Consider the following 21,110-nt stretch of genomic DNA (forward strand, 5'->3'; position numbering starts at 1 on the left):
ACTATTTTGTGAATGGAGCTCTCAGCAAGGAAGCTTTCCCTCTTGCCCTCCAGTTCCTTTACTCTTAGCTGCACTGTCATTTAACCCCCTGAACTCCCTCTCCTTGCCGGCTGGCTGCATTTGCAGCCCATGGGAGTCGTGGGTACCCGGCCTGGCAGCTGCTGCCTCTCTGTCATTCAGGTCTGAATATTGGCACGAGTGGTTTGTAAAAGAGAGGGACCCTGCAGCACAGCCAGCACGGTGGGACTGCAGGCTGGGGGGAACTGGGAGGAATGGGAGCCAACACTAATTTTCCCTCCCACGAGCTCTGGCTCCTGGCGATGGGTGATGAAGGTCAGGGCTGAGCTGGGCAGGGGGAAAGCTGAGCAGTGCCAGAGCCACGGGAGACGGCTGCAGGGGTTTGTCTGATTACTTTGCGCTGGGAGAAGCCCATGCTGGCACCTTGGGGTCCCTCTCGTGCTGCTGGAGGCGATGGCCGTGAGGACGGTCCCGGGAGGGTGCCCGGGTGCCGGAGTAGCCCAGAAGGAGCCTGATCCTCTTCAGGGCTCACCGGAGCACGCCGCCCCACCACACCTGCAGCCTGTCCCCAGAGGATGGGGTGCCACGGCTGGGTGCCACGGTCCCCGCCGCGGGGCAGCCCCACTGCCATGCCCCGGGCTGTGCCACGCGTGTGACCCCGGTGGCCACGCCACCCTGTGCGGTGTCACGGCCGGGCCGCCGCCGCCGCCGGGATGGAGCACCGGCGAAAAGGCCGGGAGAGACCGGAGAGACCGGCCCCTCTCCTTCCCCGCTCCCCCCAAACCTCATCCCGAGGGTGACGTCATGGTGGGGGAGGGGCGGGCGGGGGGAGGGGACCCCGCCGTCCCTGTGCCCCGCACGCCGCGCAGCGCTGGGCAGGCCCGGCCAGCCCCGACGGGGCGGCCCCGGGGGCGGGGGGCTCTGCCGTGCTATCCCCACCCCCGGGGGCGGCTCCTCCGCCTGCGTGTCTGTGTGTCTGCCTGTGTGTCTGCGTCTGTGTGTCCCCTCCGCCCCCGCAGCGCTCCCGCCCCGGGGGGACGGTCCCGGCCGCCGCCCCCATCGCCGCCACACGGGGCCGGAGGAACGCGGGGGGGAATTTCTCTGCGATTTATGGGGAGGGGGGACACGGGGAGAGCGAGTAAATCCAGCCTGTGATGCCTATAAATGGCGCTCCTCTTCCAAGGTGCACATTTATAAAAAAAAAATAAGAAGGGGGGAAAAAAACCCGGCCGGTGTCATCCCCCCACGTCAGGGCCGGTGGTGGGCGTGAGGCTGTACTTCCTCCGCCCCCTCCTAATGGAGCGAACCATTCCCAGCCAGCCTTCCTCGCCCTCTCCCGCTGCCTCCCTCTTCCTCTCCTTCTCCTCTTGTCTCCCCCCCTTGTCTGCAAAGTCCTCCGCTGCTCGGAACTTGTTGGCAATGTCTATTTTTCAGCTTTCCCCCACGTTCTCCAAAGTAACTATTTAAAGATCTGCAGCCGCAAATGGTTTTACTAAATGTAGGATGGGACTTAAGTTGAACGGCAGTTATATTTCTCTGATCCTTGCTGTACAGATAGGTAAGTGGACTGCCAAATTCCGTGTCAAGTTGTGCGCGCCCCAGCCCGGCTGCTGCATGCGGGAATGCCGGGATAACCCCGCGGTCCGTGCGGGACCCGCTCCCCGCTCCCCGCGCTCCCTCCGCGGCCGCGGCAGCAGCTCCGCGTTCCGGCTCGCTGTCAGGGCAGGGGAGCCCGCAGGAAAGGGAGCCGCTTTCTGGTTTCTTGTAAACCACTTTTGGTTTTCGTTTTCCTAAAGCGGTGCATGCTCACTCATACTTCGCCTTTTATTTTCCCTCCGCCTCTTCTTCCTTCTTTTCCCTCCTTTTCTCTCGGTTGCGTTTTGTATCTGGGTTTCGGATGTCCCCTTCGTTCCCTTCCTCTTACAGTTTGGTGACTCCGGTGCTAAGAAATTTTCCTCCTCTCCCTGAGGGACAGAGAAATTAGAACGGGCACAAAATGTCTTGAGAGAGATCTAGCTGGAAAGTTTTTTTGCAGAAAATTAGGGGGACAAGAGAAGGTCTCTCTTTGGGAACCAGAACGTTTTCCCGTTTGTAGAGCATCTTAAAACCAAAGAAAACCCATCACTAAATTAAAGGAAATAATCAACTCGAATGCAGTGATTAAACAAATAAAAATTACTTTTAAAAATCGAGGAGTCCCACCGCCCAGTCGTTAATTTTGTGTTTGGAGAAGACCTGTCAAAAACCGAGCAGGTCCAAAAAAATTCTATATATGCTGTAACTTAAAATAGACCAGGTTTCTTTCCATGCCGGTGTGTATTTTGTGTGCTTGTTGCCGGTTTTGTTCAATATCTTGGGGTTTTCGCTGGTTGCTTTTGTTGGTTTGCTCTCGGGTTCATTTTATACATTTCTTTCATGAGATTTTTTTTAGTTACGGACATTAAACAATCTCCAAGTTAATGACCACCTTGGTCCTACATAGGCAAATGTTAAAGATTACTACTGGATATGTAGATTCCCGAGCATGATCCAAAATAAGGTTCAAATGAAAGGGGGATTAAAGCACGCCTTTTATTATCTAGACTGTCAGGTGTGAAGAGCCCTTTGAAAATATTTCCCTGCAAAGGAATTCTGATACAATTTAAAAAAAAAAAAAAAGCTCGGCATTGCTATTTAGAGATCCTTTTGATCGGTCAAACTCCTCTCCAGAAAACCTCTGCAGAATTTTATAGGTAACAAAGAAAGAAGAAGGAAAAAAAATTTAAAAGGAGGGGAGATTTAGAAAGGGAGGCAAAAAATCCCTTGAACATTTATTCATGTAATGGGGGGGGGGGGGGAGAAGAAATAGTGCAGCGAAATTTTGACCTCTGGGAAATGTGGTTAAATGATGCAAACCCCTACATTCGTAATACAATTCCATTTAAAATAAGGCTGAACACTTCACAAGGCCAGTTTTTGTACTGTCACAGAAAGAAGAGGGAAGGCTTTACTTGGATGTTATCCTTAATTGCAGTCCTTGCAATTTTTGTTTGTGTGTTCGTTCATTCATTTGGAGGAGGAGGAGGAAGATTTTCTTTCTGTTGTGTTTATTTGGTTCAGCCGAGGATGGATTTTATTTCAAATTTCAAAAGGCAGCTAGAGTCGCTGGGAAATGCCGTTCCCGGGCTGGCATCAGCATGAGCAGTGGTTTGGAAAGTTCCCCCCAAATGCTGCTGCACACCGTGGGGATGGTGGCGGTGCGGTGGCTTTGCGGTGCCCTGGAAGGGGACAGCTCTGAAGCTCGTGGAGAGCTCCTCTCCTCTCTGCTCCTCCTTCGGTATTTAGGGTAACCTTCCCCCCACCTCCTCCGCACCTCCCCACCCCCGGAATCAGCTTCTGGTTGCCGGTGTGGGGTTTGCGAGGGGCCACTGGCTTTGCCCCGTCCCCGGTAAAGGCTCGTGTGAAATGGATGCTCGGCTCGTTCCCAAAATGTCTATGCACCGGGACTTAAAAAAAAAAAAAAAGAAAAGAAAAAAGGGGGGGGGGGCGGGCGGGGGGTGTGTGTGAGGATTTATTTATTTATTTGTTTGTTTAGGATTTAAGCATAGGAGATTGGAGCTGTCCGAAATCCCTGACATTTTGGGAGATGACCGAGCGGGGGGCTGGGGTGGGCTGAGTCTCCGCGGAAGGAAGGGACAGGAGGGATAGACCAGCCGCAGGAGAACGGGGAGCGGGTTTCGGGAGGGGGCCCGGTCCGTCACGGAGGGCTCCTGCGGTCCTGCTGCATTGCACATTGCTGCACACGCTGCTGTCTTTGCAGGGTGCGGGCTCTGGAAGGTCGCGGCAACGGCAAGACACAAGCGACCTAGTTCATGAAAAATCCCGTTGTCTTTGAACCAGACAGGAACCGTGTCTATCTGCTTTTTTTCCTTTTTTCCTTTTTTCCTCCCTCCCTTCCTTTTTTTTTTTTTTTTTTTTTTTTTTTTTTTTTTTTTTTTAATTTATTGGCGGGGTATGGGGAGGCTTAGAGCCGGGGATACCCCTTGCGGAGGCAGCGGCACGGGCAGGCAGGGCCAGGCTGCCCCTCGGGGGCGAGGGATGCTCGGCTCAGCGCTGGTCCCAAACGTGACCCCGCCACCCCCCCGGCCCCAGCCTGGGGCAGGGCTCCTCTCCGAACCCCGGATTCTCAGCACAGCCCGACACTTTTTTGCCGAAATTCGTGACAACTCCCCCTCGGCTGTAGCTGCTGGAGCGAGATGGCGCGGGTTTTATAGGACATGGTTTTACCCTCGGGATGGTCTTCGGTTCTTCTCTATTTGTTTGCCTGCCTTCTTTTTTTTTTTCCCTTTTTTTTTTTTTTTCCCATCGTAGCCAATGTCTGGAGCCTGCTGGGGGTTTGATGTGGTGGCTGGTGCTGGGGTGTGTGTGTGTGTGTGTGTGTGTGTATGTGTGTGTGTGTGTGTGTAGAGGGGAGTGGCCACCAAGTCATGTTAGCGATGAATCAAACGGCAAGAGGAGGATTTGGGTTGAAACAGTCTCTTTTGGAGTCAGCCATTTAGCTTGTAACCCGTACCCGGCCAGGAAACACATGCACACACCCCTGGGGTGTCGCAGCCGTTCCCTGGGGACACGGTGTGGGCGGCAATGGGCTCCTCCTCAAGGGACGGGGGAAGCCCTTCCCGCCCCCGCCGGCCGCAGCGACATTCCCGGGCCCAGGGACAGCGCGGCGTCCCCAGCTCCCGCCGCGGGCAGCAGAGCGGAGGGCAGCAGCGCCTCGCCGTGCCCGGGTACCCTGTGTGCGGGATGCCGTGCGGGGACACGGGCCTGCCGCGGGTCCCATGTCCCGCGCCGTGCCGTGCCGCGCCCTCCGGGGCACGCAGGAGGAGCCCGTAACTCATTTTCCTCCCGCGTTTGCAGGCGGTTGTTCTTGTGTTGGTTCCTGTCGTGCCGAGCAGAATGCCCTTGGCCAGAGCCATCCCGGGGGTGCCTGGGCTGCCCGGCAGGTTTGGGGGAGCGGGGCTCACCCCGGCCCCGTCCCGCCCTGCCGCCCCCAGCACAGGCACGGCCGAGTGGGCACCCCACCAGCTCTCTCCGTGATGTCGCTGTCCTTTCTTTGAGCATCTCTATCCCAGCTCTTTCTAGGGATTTTTTTATTATTACTATTTTTAATTTAATTTTTTTCCCGCTGCGCCTTGCACGGTGTTTGCCCAGCGACCTGGGCGATAGGGAGCGTGTGCGTGTGCGTGCGCCTGCGTTTGTAGGGAGAAACGCTCCTGCTGCTTCCAGGAGGAATTTTCTAACAAAGGATCAAGTCCGGGGAGAAGCAGGCAGCGCATCTTCACCTCCCCTCCTCCTCTCCCCTTAGAGAAAAAAATGGAGGGAAAAAATAGAAAAAAATATGAAAGCAGCGTCGCTAATCCACAGACACCCAACCCTCCTGTACTAAAAAAGCAAAGGGCGAGGAGCCCCTGGCTCATCTCCTCGAGCGGCCGATGGCGAGCCCGGCTGGGTCCCAGCGCCCTGCGCTGCCCCAGGTCGCGCTTTCGGCCGGGCTGGGGGCGGGCGGGGCGGAGGGGGCAGCTGCGAGCGGGGCCGGGGGCGGCGGCGCTGACCTGTGCCCCTGCCCCCGCAGCGTACCTGGCGCAGGCGGTGAGAGCGGCGGGGCGGTGCGATGCGGTCTTTAGGGGCTTCTCGGATTGTTTGCTGCGGCTGGGCGATAACATGGCCAACTACCCGCAGGACCTGGACGACAAGAGAAATCTGCAAACGATCTGCGCGTAGGTCTTTCCTCTCTTCTTCGGGGCCGCGGGGGGAGAATGGGGGTCACCCGGGGCTGGGCGAGGGGGGCGAGGCCCGATGGCGGCGGGAAGGAACACAAGAAACGCGGGGGTTGCCTTTGGGGTTGGAATCTCCGCTCCAGGGTCCCTCCAAGCTCACTGCCACGGGGTCAGGCCGGGCTTGGGGAACAGCGAAGTCTGGCGGGAATTTTTACAACGCCTTTTTTTTTTTTTTTTTTTTTTTTTTTTTTGCCTCCGTGAATCTGAGGTGCTTTATTTTCCGGTTTGTTTTCTTGGTTGGTTTTTTTTTTTTTTCCCCTTTTCCCTACTTAGCTCCTCTTTCATATTCTTTCCCTTCCCCCGATCTGCACTGGGGTGCTGACATTAGCAGCCCCGGCATCGTTATCCCTTTCCCTAATGCTGCCTGTGGGACACGCTCACCGCTGCCCACCCTGGCGCTGGGGGGTGGCTCCTCGGAAAACAAAACGTAATTAAAAAGGGAAGAGCCCTGTCACGATATGAATCGCCCAGCGGCAGGGAGGCGGCCGTCCCAGCGCCAGCTCTCTTCTGCCACCTCCATGGCCCCGGGAAAACCCATTTGCTCCCAGAAGGGACAAGAAGGAAAGGGCAACCATAAAGGGGAGTAAAATAATAATAGTAATAACAGTAATAACAATGATAAAAGCAGTAACAACAACAACAGCAACAAAAATATTAAGAGGAGAAAAAGAGCTCGCCTCGCAAAATCGCGTCCCGCACAGGGAGGAGAACACAAGCATTTTCGATATGTCTGGGAGAAAAAAGGAAAAAAACCGCCACAAAACAAAAAAACAATAAAGCCCAAACCCAAACCACACGTACAAAAGAAAAAAAAAAAAGAGCGGTTGCAGCACAGGGTGTTTTTCCCCTTCTCGGTGCAAAAATCCCCCTGTTAAAAAAAAACCCAACCAAAAAAAGAAAAAGAAAAAAAGAAAAAAAGAAAAAAGGAAATCTTTAGAAACGAGATAGTATCTTTAGACGTAAATAAGTTTGGAATTGTTTTGGGTTTTTATTTTGCTCCGCAAAAATCAGGAAACAAAAGACGTGAAGTGGGAAGGTGAGAGGGAAAGGAAAGGAAAGGAAAGGAAAGGAAAGGAAAGGAAAGGAAAGGAAAGGAAAGGAAAGGAAAGGAAAGGAAAGGAAAGGAAAGGAAAGGAAAGGAAAGGAAAGGAAAGGAAAGGAAAGGAAAGGAAAGGAAAGGAAAGGAAAGGAAAGGAAAGGAAAGGAAAGGAAAGGAAAGGAAAGGAAAGGAGAAAGAAGTGTGAAGAGACTCTGTAACATTCCTCTCTCTCTACCTAGAGATTTCTGAGTCAAACACCTAAAAAGGCTGGCACCTCTCTGTAAATGCTGGGCTGAGGTTTACTTAGTGTCCTGCAACAGAAATAAATACCAGGGAGCAGCAGCGTCCTGATTAGGTATCTTGTGCCCTCGAGTGCCAGAGCAGATGTGATCCTGATCTCTAAAAATAACTCTTTTCCAAGAAAGACCCTTTTCCCGACCACCTCCCACCATCCGATTGCCTTCGCCCTGTGCTGGGATGTGTATTGAAAGAAGATGGTGAAAGATTTAATTTTCCTTTGGGAGATGCAATTACAGCAGAAATACTGCAGGAGAGGCACACTCTCAGACTCTGGCTTCTCAGTATCTCATTATTTATTACAAATGTAGCAAACATTGGGAGTCTACAACCAGCTTAGAGTGCTCATAAATTAGAGGCAGCAGGACTACTTTGGAGGGGGAAAAAAAAGGAAAAGGAAGAAAATCAAGACCCAGTTTCGCAGACGCCTGCCTTGAGGCGTGGTGGGAATAGAAGGCGGATTTGGGGTGATTTTCGATAACTCAGACGTGGAGAGGGAAGATCCTCCAGTACCGTCCATGGGACGGCGGGTGCCTGCCCGGGGACAAATGCCTCCAGTCCCCGAGAAGAAAGAATTAAAAAAAAAAAAAAAAAAAAAAAAAAAAAGGAACATTTGTGCGAATAGCTGGAAATTATCCTAGGAAATGGAATCTCTTCCCTGCCTACAGACCCCTGGCTACAGATCAGGGGTCGCTCCCGCTGCCCTGCTGCGGGTCGGTGCTAGGCGCCCAGAAGAGGAAGATGCTCCCTCTTCCTTCCCCTACCCTTCCTGCTTCTCCTTCTCTTCCCCCTTGAGCTTTTCCCGCAGTAAGGGCCTTTCCCCCCCCCGGGGAGCCCCTCCCGAGGGCTCCTGCCCGCCGCTCCCCAGCGGGTCCCTTTCCCACCCCCTCTGCCCAGCCCGCTGCCGGCGGTGAGGAGGAGCCCCGGGAGGAGCCCGCGGGTCCCTGGGCCGGCCCTGGCAGCGGGGGGGACATGTCCCCTCCTCCCGCCAGGCAGCGTCCCCTCCGCCAGGGGCCCCGCAGAGCGATTGTGGCAGCCCCGACAGGGCTGACACCGAGGGCGGGGTTGGGATGGGGGGACCCCGAATCCCGATCTAGCGGCTCCTCCCCGCCGGCCCAGCTTCCCTGGCAGGCATGCCCGGCTGGGGCGGCCCGGGAGGAGGGGGCGGCGGGCCCGAAGGGCGGCCCCCGCCCCGGCAAGGTGGGTGCCTGCCTCTTCTGACGCCGGCTGCTCTCCCTCCCTGCAGGTACTGGGATGATTTCCACGCCTGCACCCTCACAGCGCTCACCGATTGCCAGGAAGGAGCGACAGACCTCTGGGAGAAATTGAGACGGGAATCCAAAAACCTCGATTTCCAAGGCAGCTTATTCGAACTGTGCGGAGGCGGCAGCGGCGCGGCGCCGTCCCTGCTGCGGCCGGCCCTGCCCCTGCTGCTGGCGGCTCTGTGGGCCGCCCTAGTGACCTGGCTGCCTTTCTAGGGGCGAGGAGCACACCCACACCCACACCCTCTCCATGTGCTGGATCTATAGAGGAAGTGTCCATCCGTTGCTTTGGGGACGTTGTGCTTTTCTGTGGTTGATGATGATGATGATGGTGGTGGTGGTGGCTGATGATGGTGAAACATCCATGTAGGACTGTGGAAGCGTTCTCCCTTTTTTTTTTCCCTCTTTTTTTTTTTTTTTTTGTTTTATTTGCCAAATCTTACCAAACAGGCAGCGGCGCGCAGCCCAAATCGGACCTCAGCTTTACTATCGCTTCGAATCAAAAATAGAGAAAAAAATATAAAGAAACTAACTCGAGCCCTCGTTGTGCAAACGCAATCTCAGGAACGGCTCTGGGCCACCCACTGCTAAGGCTGTAGCCGGCCGGGCACCTCCCGGCGAGCCACGGGCTCCGCTAAAATGCGGCAGTGTGCGAGGCGAGAACAAAAACCGCAGACAGGAAAAGGCACTGGCGAGAAATCCAAGGTAGATGTCCACGTGTGAAGCATATGGTGAATAATTCACAATCTCTCATCTTTCCTCCACAGTCGCTTGTTTTTTTTGGTCATTCCACTGGAAAAAAAAAATTTAAAAATATATAAAAAAGAACATTTTTTTCCTCAAGGGGAAAAGAGAGCGAGAGAGGGAGAGAAAGAGAGGGAAACGAACAGCTAAGGAAGGAAGGAAGGAGCGAGAGAAAGAAAGACGTATCTAAATGCCCGGAGGAATGAAGGAATGCTGCTAACATCTCTGAGAGTTTATCTTTACTTGCTGTTCGAAGGCATCTTTCCGAATTCACTGCCTTTAATTTTTTCCTCCTTTGTTTTAGATGTTACACATAACAGTAAAATACCTGAATATCCAACCGTAGAGATCACAAAAAGGGGGCTTAAATGTAAACCTAAAGGAAAAAAAATAACAACAGCAAAATGATTTTGAAAAAAAAAAAAGAGCCTTGATTTTAAAAGAGAAGAAAAATGTAATTTAAACAAAAGTTTATTATAAAGTCAATTCAGCAAAAAATAACAAAAAAAGATTTGCTACAAAGTATAGACAGAAGTATAAAATAAAAATTATTGTTTGAAATGAGGGTGTCGTCCTTTTTATAAAATATACCTAGAGTATCTTGGAAAGGACAGGGCTTTTAAGGCAAGGAAGTCTAAATCTTGAACCCATCGCTTGACGTACACGGCAATTTCAGTTCAAACAAGGACAGGGCGCCTCAATCGCTTAGCCGAAGCCTTTCTCTCTCTCTCTTTTTTGTTTTGGTTTGTTTTTTCTCTCTCTTTTTATTTCCCCCTTTCTTTTGCTCCTTTTAAATACTCTGTAAACCCTCCCACCCTCCTCCTCCTCCTCCTGTCCCCAAGCGGGAGGCGCAGCAGCAGCAGCCGCGCGTTCCGGGCCGGCGGGGCGCGCATCTCCCGCGGGCGCGGAGCTCTGCCAGCCCCGGCCCGGGGAGCGAAGGCAGCGCCGCCACGGAGGGGGAGGCGGAGGAGGAGGCTGCGGAGCCGGGGCCAGAGGAGCCCTTTCATAATTAATAAGGCAGCTCAGCCGAAGGAGCAAGGGGAAGGGGGGACGGGGTATTGATTTCGCAGCAGAAGCTGCTCTAACCTCGGCTATTTATAGACGCCTGATGCCTTTATAAAGAAATACACATCAAATAGTGAACACGTCCTTTTTGCTTATGAGAGGAGAGCCCAGCTGGCGATCGGGGGTGGGTGGGTGGGTGGGCGAGTGGGCGATGGGGAGGTAGGGACCACGAGTTGGTGCGAGGTGATTTATTCCGCCGGGAGCCGTCGCCCTCGGGATCGCTCTCCTTTGCCAATGTGTAGGGTGGCAGAGTCTCTCCTTCGCCCCCATTCCCTGCTCCCTCCTTTCCCAAGGTCCGCAATGTAATGTGTAAGCAATAGCAAATGTAACAGTTCATAAATCAAACAGTGGGTCGCAAGCCAATCTGCATTTCCCAAACGGATTGAATCCCAGCAACGAATATGCTCGGGAACTGGAGCCAGGCGCCTTTACCACTGGAAGCAATGTTGATTTTTTAATGATAAAATACATTATGCGTGTGTTGGGGGGGCTTTGCAGAGCCCAGCCTCGCTTCGGCAGACACAGGTCTGCTTCAATTTCGTTTTACTTTGGCCTCCCTCTAGATTCAATCCCCACCACCACCAAAGAAAAAGGAAAACCCTGGAGAGCAGAGCTTTGTTTAAATGGTTCGGGTTATTTTCCCTCCCCACAGAGGATCTAGACCTAAATTGATTTTTCTGTGCACATCTCTGTATTCATGAGGTCAGGCTTTGCTGTTACGGTTTCCTGTGGCACGAAATGCCAGATGCCGAGGAGAGAGGGGAGAGGAAGCCCTTGCTGGGGTGCCGGGGACTCCGCAGCTTGCTGTGTGTCCCGGCTGGGCCCCGGCTGGCGGCGGGCAGAGCTCCCCGCTCGGCCCCGGGGTGCTCGAGCTCCGCTCCCGGCCCCGCGGCACCCCCGGCCCGGCCCCGGGGCGCTCCCGCCGCCTCCCCGGCCGCCCGACGGGGCCCGTCCGTGGCAGGACGATGGAAGGGAGCCTGCCAGCTTCCCCTCACCCCACGGAAGAAAGCTGAAACGCCCTAATAAGGGGGCGATTTCCAGCTCATTAGCGGACTCGAGTTATCTTCGTGTGAAGTTCAATTACTAATGAATAATCTCTCCGTAATTAGCACATCCCCCAATTAACCCTCCGTTGAGGGGAATAATAAACGGCGGCAAAGCAGTGAAAAAGAGCGGAGCGGGTGGGGAGGGTGCCCGGTGGTCGCTCCCGGGCCCCTTTCCTCCCTTCCGTCTCCTCCTGTTTGGGGCAAATAATTGTCGGGCGCTCACGCCCGGGGCACAGGCCTGCCGGGCTAGCTGGGATGCGCTGGCCTGCACTGCAGCCCGGGATGCCCGCACAGGCGGCAGGGAGGGCAGCAAAGCCCGGTCCCGCCGGCTCAGCTCCCCCGGACACGCTGGCGAGCGAGGCGTTTCCCGCCGGCTGCTCCGTGCCTTTTTTCGGGGAGCACGAGCAACCAACAAACTCCCCCTTCCCTCCCGCCCCTCCATTTTACAAGAGCCCCCCAATGCGCCGGGCACTGGTTGTTCCCTTTTCTGCTCCTTTCAAGGGCCATTTCTGAGCGCCATGGTTGATTTTACGTATTTAATTTTCTCCGCCACAGGGATGGATGGCTGCTCTGCCTTGCCATGTTGTGTGGGCAAGGAAACTCGAGCCCTCCGCCAAGTCCCAGAAAAGGACTGAGTGTACTGGCCTTGCCTCCCGCCGCCTTGCACCTGTAGGGTTTGTAGAGGCTGCGGGAAAGGCTGCGCTGGCGCTTGCCAGGCCGGTCCCGCCGCCCCGGGCAGCGGCTGCTGGAGCGAGAGCTGGAAGAGGCTCAACCCTCGAACATCCCTTCCTAACTCCCGTGAGATGGTGAACTGGAGAGGGGAAAAACGCAACAGAAGGGCGTTTAAACCTTGGCAGTGACCACAGTAAAATTATCTCCCGCTTAAAAGAAAATGCGCACACACGCATGCATAAAGGGAAAAAAAACCAAAAACCCAACAAAACAAAACATAAATGCAGATCAACAGGGAAAAAACCCGCAGCTGAAACAAAAGACAAGCCAATGCATTTCTAGCTGGCTGGATAATCAGGAAGAGTTGCAGCCATTGCGGCTCTGCCTGCCCTAATTCCTATTCCCAGCTCCGACTGAGCAACCGCAGCCCCGCAGTCCCCGGAGGGCTGCACAGCGCTGGCTCCTTCCTCCCCGGCAGCGCTGGATGCACCCGGCTTGGCCTGCGGCTGCTCTCCTGCTGCCTCCCTGCCTCTCCTGCTGCCTCCCTGCTCTCCTGCCGCCTCCCTGCCTCTCCCCGTTAGCAGCCGGGCTGAGCCCTGCAGGGAGAGCCGCACCTCAGCCCGGCCCGGGCTGCCCTCCGACACGGCGAGACTCCGCCGGCGCTGCGCTGAGCTGGTGCCGGTCGATTATTTTTGCTGTAAGGGGAAAAAAAAAAAAAAAAAAAAAAAGACCTTTTCCCATCTGTTCAAAGGCTGTAACAGGGACACGGAGTGGGCCTGTGCTGGGAGCAAAAGCTTGAGCCAGGACACACAAAACTGAGGAAAAATCTGAGCTGTAGTGAGAGCAAACGGGTTGGTGCTTGTGGAGGGAGCAGGGAGGCATGGTATGAAATAAGGTGCAGTATCCATTTCTGACAGGACTTTTTGGTGCCTATATCTGCATCTCAGAGGAAGCAGCCAGTTACTGTTGGTCCTTGGCTCATTTACACAGTCTAGGGATGAATGGATCTGTGGCTCTTCCAGCCCTCTTCTTCTCCAGGGTCCTTTTAAAATCTGTGCAGTTGCTGTCCTGCCCAGTGAAACCCACTAAGTTCTGTGAGAAGGACTGACAACCTAAGGAGAGAGAGAACAGTTCAGCCTTTCTATTCACCAAGCAGATTCATTAATGATTAGTGCCATTAGGTGGACTACAGTAGTGCCTGAGGGCCCCAATTAAAGGAAAAGTGAGCTTGTTAAATCCAGAAAGCCAGATTCTCCCTCTGATACTCCCGCCTGATGCAGAGGTGGTGCCTCCAGGGCGGGCAGCAGGAATAGCCCTGGCTTTCTGTGTGAGCAGCCTCTGCGCCTTCTCCCCTCCCTCCTCCATCGCTTCCCTCTGCCCTGCCTGAGCTGCAGATCCTGCTCGCAGAGTGCTGCAGAGCAAGGCTGTTGCAGGAGTTGGCTGGCAGGACTTGCAGGAGGAGGTGTCAAATCAGCTTATTCTTCTGAGCCACTTCATTCTTCATCACGAGTGGGTTTGGGTGGGCTTTTTTTGGTTTAGGTCTTGGGGTTTTTTTGGGCAGGGTTGAGAGCAGGCAAAGTGGTGGGGATTGCAGAGGAGTCTGTTATGAAATCAGATGCGATTTTAGATGTCTGAAAGAGTTTCTTTAGGCTAAAGGCAGCTGAAGATCAATTGCACTGTTGGCAAATGTGCTTCCAGCTGGTTGGAGCTTCTCTTGAGGGAGAGTTTCAACCCAGGGCCCATTGCAATGGTAGTTCAGGAAAGGGCTTTCCTTTGCTTTGGGCTAAGGACCTTCTGCTGCCCAGTTCTACCAGTGAGAAGAGAAACTGGAGATGATGTGGGAGAGGCACTACAGCATTGTTACTGGTGAGTTACTGGCTGTTCCTTTCTCTTCAAATCCCCACGGTGGGTCTGTGTTTGAAGATTTTGCTCCAAGCCCCATGCTCCTGAACTATGGGTTTGCTAACAAATGGGCAGACTGTGCTGGTACAGACTTTGCCTTTCAGGAGGTACTGAAGAAATAGGTTTAAATGGATCAAATTCTCAGAAACCCAGCCTGCGGCTTGTGCCTTAGCTTTTTAGGCTGTACAGTTTGTTTTATTTTGTTTCTTTGTTTGCTTATCTCCAAAGCTGATATGAAGAAAAGATGGAAACAGCCTCCTGAAGGTCAAGGTGAGACTGACCAACACCTGATTGCTGGTACTCACCAGTAGTAATAAATCCCTGATCACAGGTGCTGGAAGTCTCTTCAGAGAAACAACATTGCTGCAGGGGACCAACAACTAGTCCTGACCTTCTTTACACAGCCATTCTCTGGGAAATGTATCCCCTGAAGTCAATGTGGATTCTGCCTAGGTAAGGATTTTGAACGCTCAGTTTTACCTTATGTTATCCCAATATGAACTCCAGGCTCATGCCACCAGAGTACAAAGAGCTTTGGTGTGCATTGTGTGTGCTTTGCACCTCCACATTTCTTGTCCAGGATATAAATTTTTTAAGTGCTGTGAAAAACTTACTAGATTTCTCAAGCATCAGAGATCAAATCTGCAGAGCAGCTTTTTTTTTTGCCAGGAAGCATCCTGAAGAGTGGAATGGGCAGTGCATCCTTTAATACCACTTTAATACCACCAATTTCTTTAACACTTTGGAAACTACTGGGTATTCAAACTGATGCTCCCCAAGGCAGCAAATGAAAACCTCAGAACCTCAGTCAACCAAAGTAAAAACCAAGTAACCAACGAAAAAACCATTAGTAACCATGGAGAAAGAAACAATCACTGATAGCGACAGGAGTTGTTTTATCAGATTTATCCCCTTAAAACACCTATTTTGCTGCAGTGGCTGTCAGTAAGTTTCCTTCAGATACAGCTATGCACACGGTCTAATTCTGCCAAATTAATTCTGCACCTCTTCAAGAGTCAAACCATGTGTCTAGTATAGTCTCTCTTTGTCAGGACTTCTAATAGTAGCACTTCTGACAATTGTAGTACCTTAAGCGCAAGAAGTTTTGCAGTAAATGGTCAGTTTGGTATTTATGCTTCTTTTAATGTATTTTATTTTGACTGGGTATTGTAAGAGGTTTTATCCCTGCCTCTGTTCCCCTGGGGCACTTTCAATTTTCCAGTCCTCTGGCATGAGCTGCCTTTTGCAAAGGAATGATTCCTGTAAAGGCGCTGCCTCATTTTGTTTCCCATATTCTAACAAATTCTTAAATTATGTTGTCAGATGAAAAATACAGAACATATTTTGTTAGCATGGAACATTGGTCACATTAGTTTCACAATGCCTCATTGAAGAATCCAATATGTCAGAAAATTGTCCTAAGCTTTGCTGTTTATTGAGGCTTAATAGGTGCCCTTGTCCCTTTTACTAGAGCCATGATGCAATACTTGTTTTTTTCTGTTGCCAAGACATTTCACTTGGTCTCCTTCACCCTTACTCCTAGTGCCCATTAAATGGGAGCAGCACTTTCAGATCTTTGAGATTTATGGGAAATGCTACATGAGGAGATAGGCTTTATTAATTGCAAAAATTTTATTTTACCTTTTAGCTTTCATCAGAAGAAAAACGCCTGGATTGAAATGACAGCAACAAATAATAGGTAAAGGATGCTCCCGTGTCACTTCACAGGTCTGTTATGTAACAGAAAACATCCAGCCCGGGGTGCAGGAGAGCTGTGGCTCCCGTCCCTCTCTGAAGAAGCCTCATCCCACAGAAGGTTGTAGCAGCCCAGCCTCACGCAGGTGCTGTGCTGCAGCATTCCAGGCTGTGAATTTCAGCCTGTGCCCTTGGCTGGACTGTCCAGGGCAGGTTGCAGTATCTGTCCTGCTTGCAAAATCCCAGTCCGTTTTCAGCATTGTCACTCACTGCTCACAAGCCCGCTGTTTTACTGTGCATCAAAAGTTCATTTAATTACCTTCCCTCCATTTTCTTTAGGTGCTGGTGATTTGCACTCTCTCCACCTAAATCAGATATCTGGCACATCAATACTTAGAAGGCTTAGGAGAAGAAGAAAACATCAATATTTCACTGAACACAAAAAGTTGCACAACTCCCCAGTTTTTATTTTAATGTCACCTGTGGTTAGTGGGTCATATTTCTTTTTTTCTGTAAGACGAGTGATTTCCACTTCTCTTTGAATCCCACCTGTGCAAATAGCTTGTTTTTCTCCCTAGCAAGTGTTAACAAGGAACTGTGAGGGTTTTGTTCAGGCTCAGTAGTCAGGCAGTCCTGGGGCGTCTGACTTCTAGGAAAAGCCACAGCAGGAACAAATGAGAGCCAGCCCACGCACCAGGCACAGCTCACAGCTTTTGCTGGTCCTCAGCTCTATGTTCCAGCTCACACTCGTGGTAAATGGATCTCTGTTAGCAACTGCAATGCCGACCAGCACCGGGAGCACAGATCTGGACGAGCTGGGTGCTTCATCATGGAGCTGCCCTTAGAAACCACGGCCCATTATGAGGCAGCTTCACCGTCCTCAGCAGAGCCCACGGCAATTCAGGACTTGCTCTGCTCACTTTAGTCCGTGCAATTTCATCCTTTGTGTGAACCAGATCATGCAAATGGGGGCACTGGAGTCACAAGGGAGTCGAGTTCCACGCGAGGAGTGGCATGAGAAGGAGCAGCAATTAGCTCGGAATTCACTCTACCAGCCTGTCATTCCTGCACTCTCCCCTGCTGCTCTGCAACTGGAAGCCTTGTGCTCTAGAAGAAGGGGAGAAGAACATTTTGCTCATGCTCATATTAATCAAGTCATCGTGTGAGCTGCTGAATCTGTGAAATTGTATCTCCCATGGAGTTCGGAGGTAATGACTGTCTTCGATGTGGACTCTCTGGTGTCTAATAATACAGTAATATTTCTGCAGTGGATGCACTCCCAGCATTTCTTCTCCTCTGCCTGCCTACTTCTACAGCACTTGTAGGCAGCTCAAACCTTTGAGACTTCTATCCCCTGTCAAGTTTGATCAAACTCAGTTCACAGGCTCAAAAATTATTTAGGAGGGACAGACTGGCACTTGCACAGACAGTGTGATCTCATAGGCTTCCTTTCCTTGGGAAACTAGGCTACCAACCTAGCAACGGGGTGAAAAAAAGCCATCCTGCTAGCAAAGAGGACCTAAACACCAGGAGAAAAGAGGGGAGGTGGGAGAGGAAAGTGAAGGTGTTTTGAAGGGAAAAATATTGCTGCCTTGTGGCTGCAGAGCTCTCACACACTTAAAGGGCCAGCCTTGGAGAGACACGCTGGAGAAAATATTCTCCAGGAGACGGAAAGTTCTCTCATGAAAATTGGTGAGGGAAAGAAATGACCTGGATTCATCTCACCACCTGGCATGCTGAATGGATATCTCTATGGTAAGGATTGTCTCTGGTGACACTTGTTCCTCCCTGTGGACTAGAGGAAGACAGAGACACAATTAGCATGCAACCTGTATGCCTGCAGCATCTAAAGCGAGGTGTGTCCTGTCCCAAAGGGAATTCTCTTCCTCCCACTTCCTCCTTCAGACCAAAGTTTTCCATGGTGCTGCTGCAGGGTTTGTTACTTCATGTACTACATTTGTATTTTAGAAAAGCTGCTGTGTGTCTTAATAGCTGCAGATGTATGCATGGTTTTACTGGGCATTTATTATCACTTATCCTCTTTGCACTGAAACCTTTCCTGTCCTTGTATCTTATGGAATAAAATTCTTTAAGTGAGCTTTAATGGTTCTATGGTTCTACTTTACGAATTAGGGAGCTGTCATCCCACTTCTATTTGCTATCATACATTGTTTGAGGCTGTCAGAAGTGTTATAGTGCATACCCACATAAATTGATATTTAATTTCAGTAATTATAATGTCACTAATTGTGTTTTTGCACCTGATGCAATTACTTGCATTCATCTATTGCGCTCTTCTTTGTTCTTTCTAAATTTAGGCGTTCCCTTATTCTTTAATCTTCCCTGCCTATGGTAGATCGAACAAACAATGAAACTTGGAAATAAAAGCTCAGACCTTCCCATCAATTTCTATGTGCCAGATGAATGGGATAGTTTGGAGCCCTGTATGTACATGGAGGGCAGGATATGCTCAAAATCCCACTGACTATTTTTATGTAATTTTTATGAGGCTTAGAGGGGGTCTGGTTATCCAAATACTGCACAGTGCAATTGTTTGTACTGGCCTACTCCTAAAAGTTTTCTAAGTTTTAGGGGGCTTTTTTGCTTGTAGCCTTTCACTTAAAATTACTCCAGGACTGCTGAGGCAGTCCCTTTCATCTGGCCCTTTCACCAGCACTCTTTTCCTCACAGCCTTCCAGGGGTGAACTTTTTATGCCATATTCCCTGGGAAAAGGCTTCCTATACCTCAGCCATCCTCCTGTGCTCTTCTCCTCTACCTTTTTATCACGTTGCTGTCAAGTTATAATTCATATCATTCAGCACTGAAGTTCCCACACTTCTTCCACTTGGTGCCTTCTAGATCCATGAGTACATATTACATATGAAGAGTTTATAGTAGTAATTTTAATATAGGATAAGTGATACCTGATTAAAAATTCATACAAGGCGTATCAACCAATTAGCGTGCAACATTCAAAATTGTACTTAATCCTACTTAATCAAGCATAATCCAGCCAGTGCCAGCATTGCCATCAGACAAAGATGGAAGGCAACTTGAGCAGGCTTTACTAAAGGGTGTAATTTTACTGGGGGATTGGTTTTGATAGGATAGTGATCCCCTGCTGCACTGGAGCAGACACCAGGAGAGGATGGCCCCCTGAAGACTCCCAGCTGCATCCTGTCTACAATTTTCCTATTAACCTTGAACTTGGTGTATGCCACCAGCTACAAAATCAGTGAATTAAGCACGTGCTTATTGTCAACCTGCCTCAACATCCTCTGTGATAAAGTGAAAAAAAAAAAAAATCTGGGCTTCAGAATTCCTGCTGCATCCCAGCAGAGAGTTTGAGGATAGTGTTCCCTCTTTTTAAGGATACCTAAGACTCATTGGCCTCTGGATTATAGTCCACATAGAAACTTCATTTGGTTCTATTAAAAAAAAAAATCCTTTAGTGGGCAGTGCATCTTTATTATTATTGCCACATGTCAATATTATTGCCATCCATTATTTCACTTTAGGAGTGGCTTTTATTATTTTAACTTTAAAACTGTTCCCAACTGTCTTAAATTAAACCAACATAAATTTAATTTAACCTGAAGGGAATAGTTACCTCCCAGACAGCTGCTGTCTCTCTGCCACTGGAAATGTGTGGTGCTGCAGGATTTTACATCCTATGACACAACCAAGGCTGCTTTTGGGCTTGAGTGCCCATGTGATAATAAGCACTGACCTTACTCAGTTTTTTGAGTTTAACTCATCATCAGAAACCAGCCCTTTGAGTGAGTGACCAAATTCACCACTTGGTGCAAATGTGTGCGCTCTACAGATCATGTCCGAACAGTGGGGCCTGAGCTGGGCACCCAGTGGGCAATGAGGTACCAGGGCAGCAGATATGTGTTATGCAAACTGCTGCTTGTACAGGTATTTCAATAAACTTTTATGTGTCAGCTTCTTTGGAGCAAAGACCAAGAGGTCTCTTTAGGGAAAAAATGCCTATAACAACATGAAAAGGCAATTTATGCTGAGGTTTCTGGGGAACTCAACCTTAACAATAAGGTGAGTCACCTGAAGGAGGACCTACAGACCTCAAAACCAACATATCCACACAAAACCTTGTTGATAACAAGTATTTCCTGATGATGTTCATGATCAGAAATTACATGGATCACACATGGACATCATGATCTCCTGTGGGTCTCTCCAAGCCTTTTTCACAGCTTTCTATGTGATAAATGAACGTTTTTAGGAAATACTTGTTCTTTTGAAATATTTTCTCTCTGCAGAACGTGATATTTTGGTTAAATAACCAATATTATTTGGTCATCAGTCACTACCACTACTGAATTAATGAAAATCTTTGCTGACCAGCTTTTCTGAAGGCTTACTAGGGCGAAGACTTGCTAGCAAACTCATGCTCTGGCACAGGAAGGTCAGTGTATGTTGCTTTGGAATTGGGGTGAGAGAAGAAGTTCCAAGACATGGAGCTGTGTTGGACATCTGCACTTGGGCTGCTGAATAAGTCCTCTCAGTCAGATCCATTGTGTCTTCAACTGGCTGCTCTTCTCTTCCAGGGCTTTCCTGCAGCACACCTCTCCTCAGCAGCTTTCCCAACCATGTTCCCCTCCCCAGCCATAAATGAGACTTGCAGATATCAAACCCTCTAATGGGGAGAGTGTCTCTTGTGTCTCCAGTGTCCTGAAGAGCTGATGGACACGCAGCAAAAGAAGCAGATTATAAGGCAGTGGAGCTTTCGAGTTTTTACACCATGACAAGGAATTTTTTTATCTCAGGTTACTTACATAACCTGCCTCAGAGGATAAAGGTGTAGGAGGAAACACAGTCAAGAGGTAAAAGTTTACCCTGGATATTTATATTCAGTGACAGGAAAGAAGCTTGGTGACATGCAGATGTTTGTCCCAATTTTTTTTGTGTAAACAGCACCTGGTTTTAACATGTGAATTTAGCACCTTGTTTGGAGGAGCTGGGGCTGCATGGACTCTGCATTTGGCACTGAGGAAAAAAAATCCTTGGGGGCTGTGGAGCCCTGAGACAGAGCTTTAAATATGTATTTAAAGGTCAGACAGCAGCTTTGGCAAGTCATTTTAGTTTTTTTTTTCTCTGACATATTTCTAAAATGGGCTTAGACTCTGGATGCACCTGTTAAAGAGGATAGTAGAAATCAAATCTTTTATGATCATACAAGTGGAGCTTCAAGTCTCGTATTTTGGGAGAAATATATCTCTGGAAAATGAGTTTAGAGCAACAGAATACACTGACTGCAGCTGGGAGTATTGCACTTGGTAATGTAGAACCTGTCTGAGGAATAGACAGAATATATTTCATGTATTGTTTGCTAGGTCAGTGAAACTCCAAATACAATTCTGATGAAACCATTGGGAAGTTTCCTTGGGTTTGTGGTACTAGTCAAAATCCTGAGTGCTTCTGGACTTGATTTTCAGAAGTTTCAGATCCTCTCAGTTCCCAGAATTATTACAGCTGTGGTGCTTCAAGTTTAAGCTCAGCATGAACTAGGGATTACAATATGATAATGAA

General features: G+C 50.2%; 1 protein-coding gene across 3 annotated transcripts; it reads left to right on the plus strand.

Annotated features, from left to right (window-relative positions):
• The first annotated feature begins 1,156 nt into the window (after positions 1–1,156).
• NRN1 (neuritin 1) lies at positions 1,157–17,668 on the plus strand. 3 transcript variants are annotated; one of them, XR_010439164.1, is made up of 6 exons: positions 1,157–1,576; positions 5,630–5,774; positions 8,417–9,137; positions 14,090–14,314; positions 15,510–15,560; positions 15,896–17,668. XR_010439164.1 is itself a non-coding variant. In XM_064705325.1 (3 exons), exons 1-3 carry the CDS (start codon positions 1,522–1,524, stop codon positions 8,646–8,648), a joined length of 432 nt encoding a protein of 143 aa, XP_064561395.1. In that variant the 5' UTR covers positions 1,157–1,521; the 3' UTR covers positions 8,649–9,740. The 3 variants fall into 3 exon arrangements, 1 of the variants encoding a protein (XP_064561395.1); XR_010439165.1 differs by having other exon boundaries at positions 14,193–14,314; positions 15,896–17,667; XM_064705325.1 differs by lacking the exons at positions 14,090–14,314; positions 15,510–15,560; positions 15,896–17,668 and having other exon boundaries at positions 8,417–9,740.
• Positions 17,669–21,110: the final 3,442 nt, after the last annotated feature.

This window comes from Zonotrichia leucophrys, chromosome 2, assembly GCF_028769735.1.
Source record: "Zonotrichia leucophrys gambelii isolate GWCS_2022_RI chromosome 2, RI_Zleu_2.0, whole genome shotgun sequence".
Lineage (NCBI taxonomy): Eukaryota > Metazoa > Chordata > Aves > Passeriformes > Passerellidae > Zonotrichia > Zonotrichia leucophrys.

What these genes read in the sequence shown, in the direction of transcription:
- NRN1 (XM_064705325.1), top strand. Translation starts at nt 1,522, where the DNA reads ATGGGACTTAAGTTGAACGGCAGTTATATTTCTCTGATCCTTGCTGTA. An exon ending in GATCCTTGCTGTACAGATAG is followed by an intron (nt 1,577 to 5,629) that starts GTAAGTGGACTG and finishes CTGCCCCCGCAG; the next exon opens with CGTACCTGGCGCAGGCGGTG. An exon ending in AATCTGCAAACGATCTGCGC is followed by an intron (nt 5,775 to 8,416) that starts GTAGGTCTTTCC and finishes CCCTCCCTGCAG; the next exon opens with GTACTGGGATGATTTCCACG.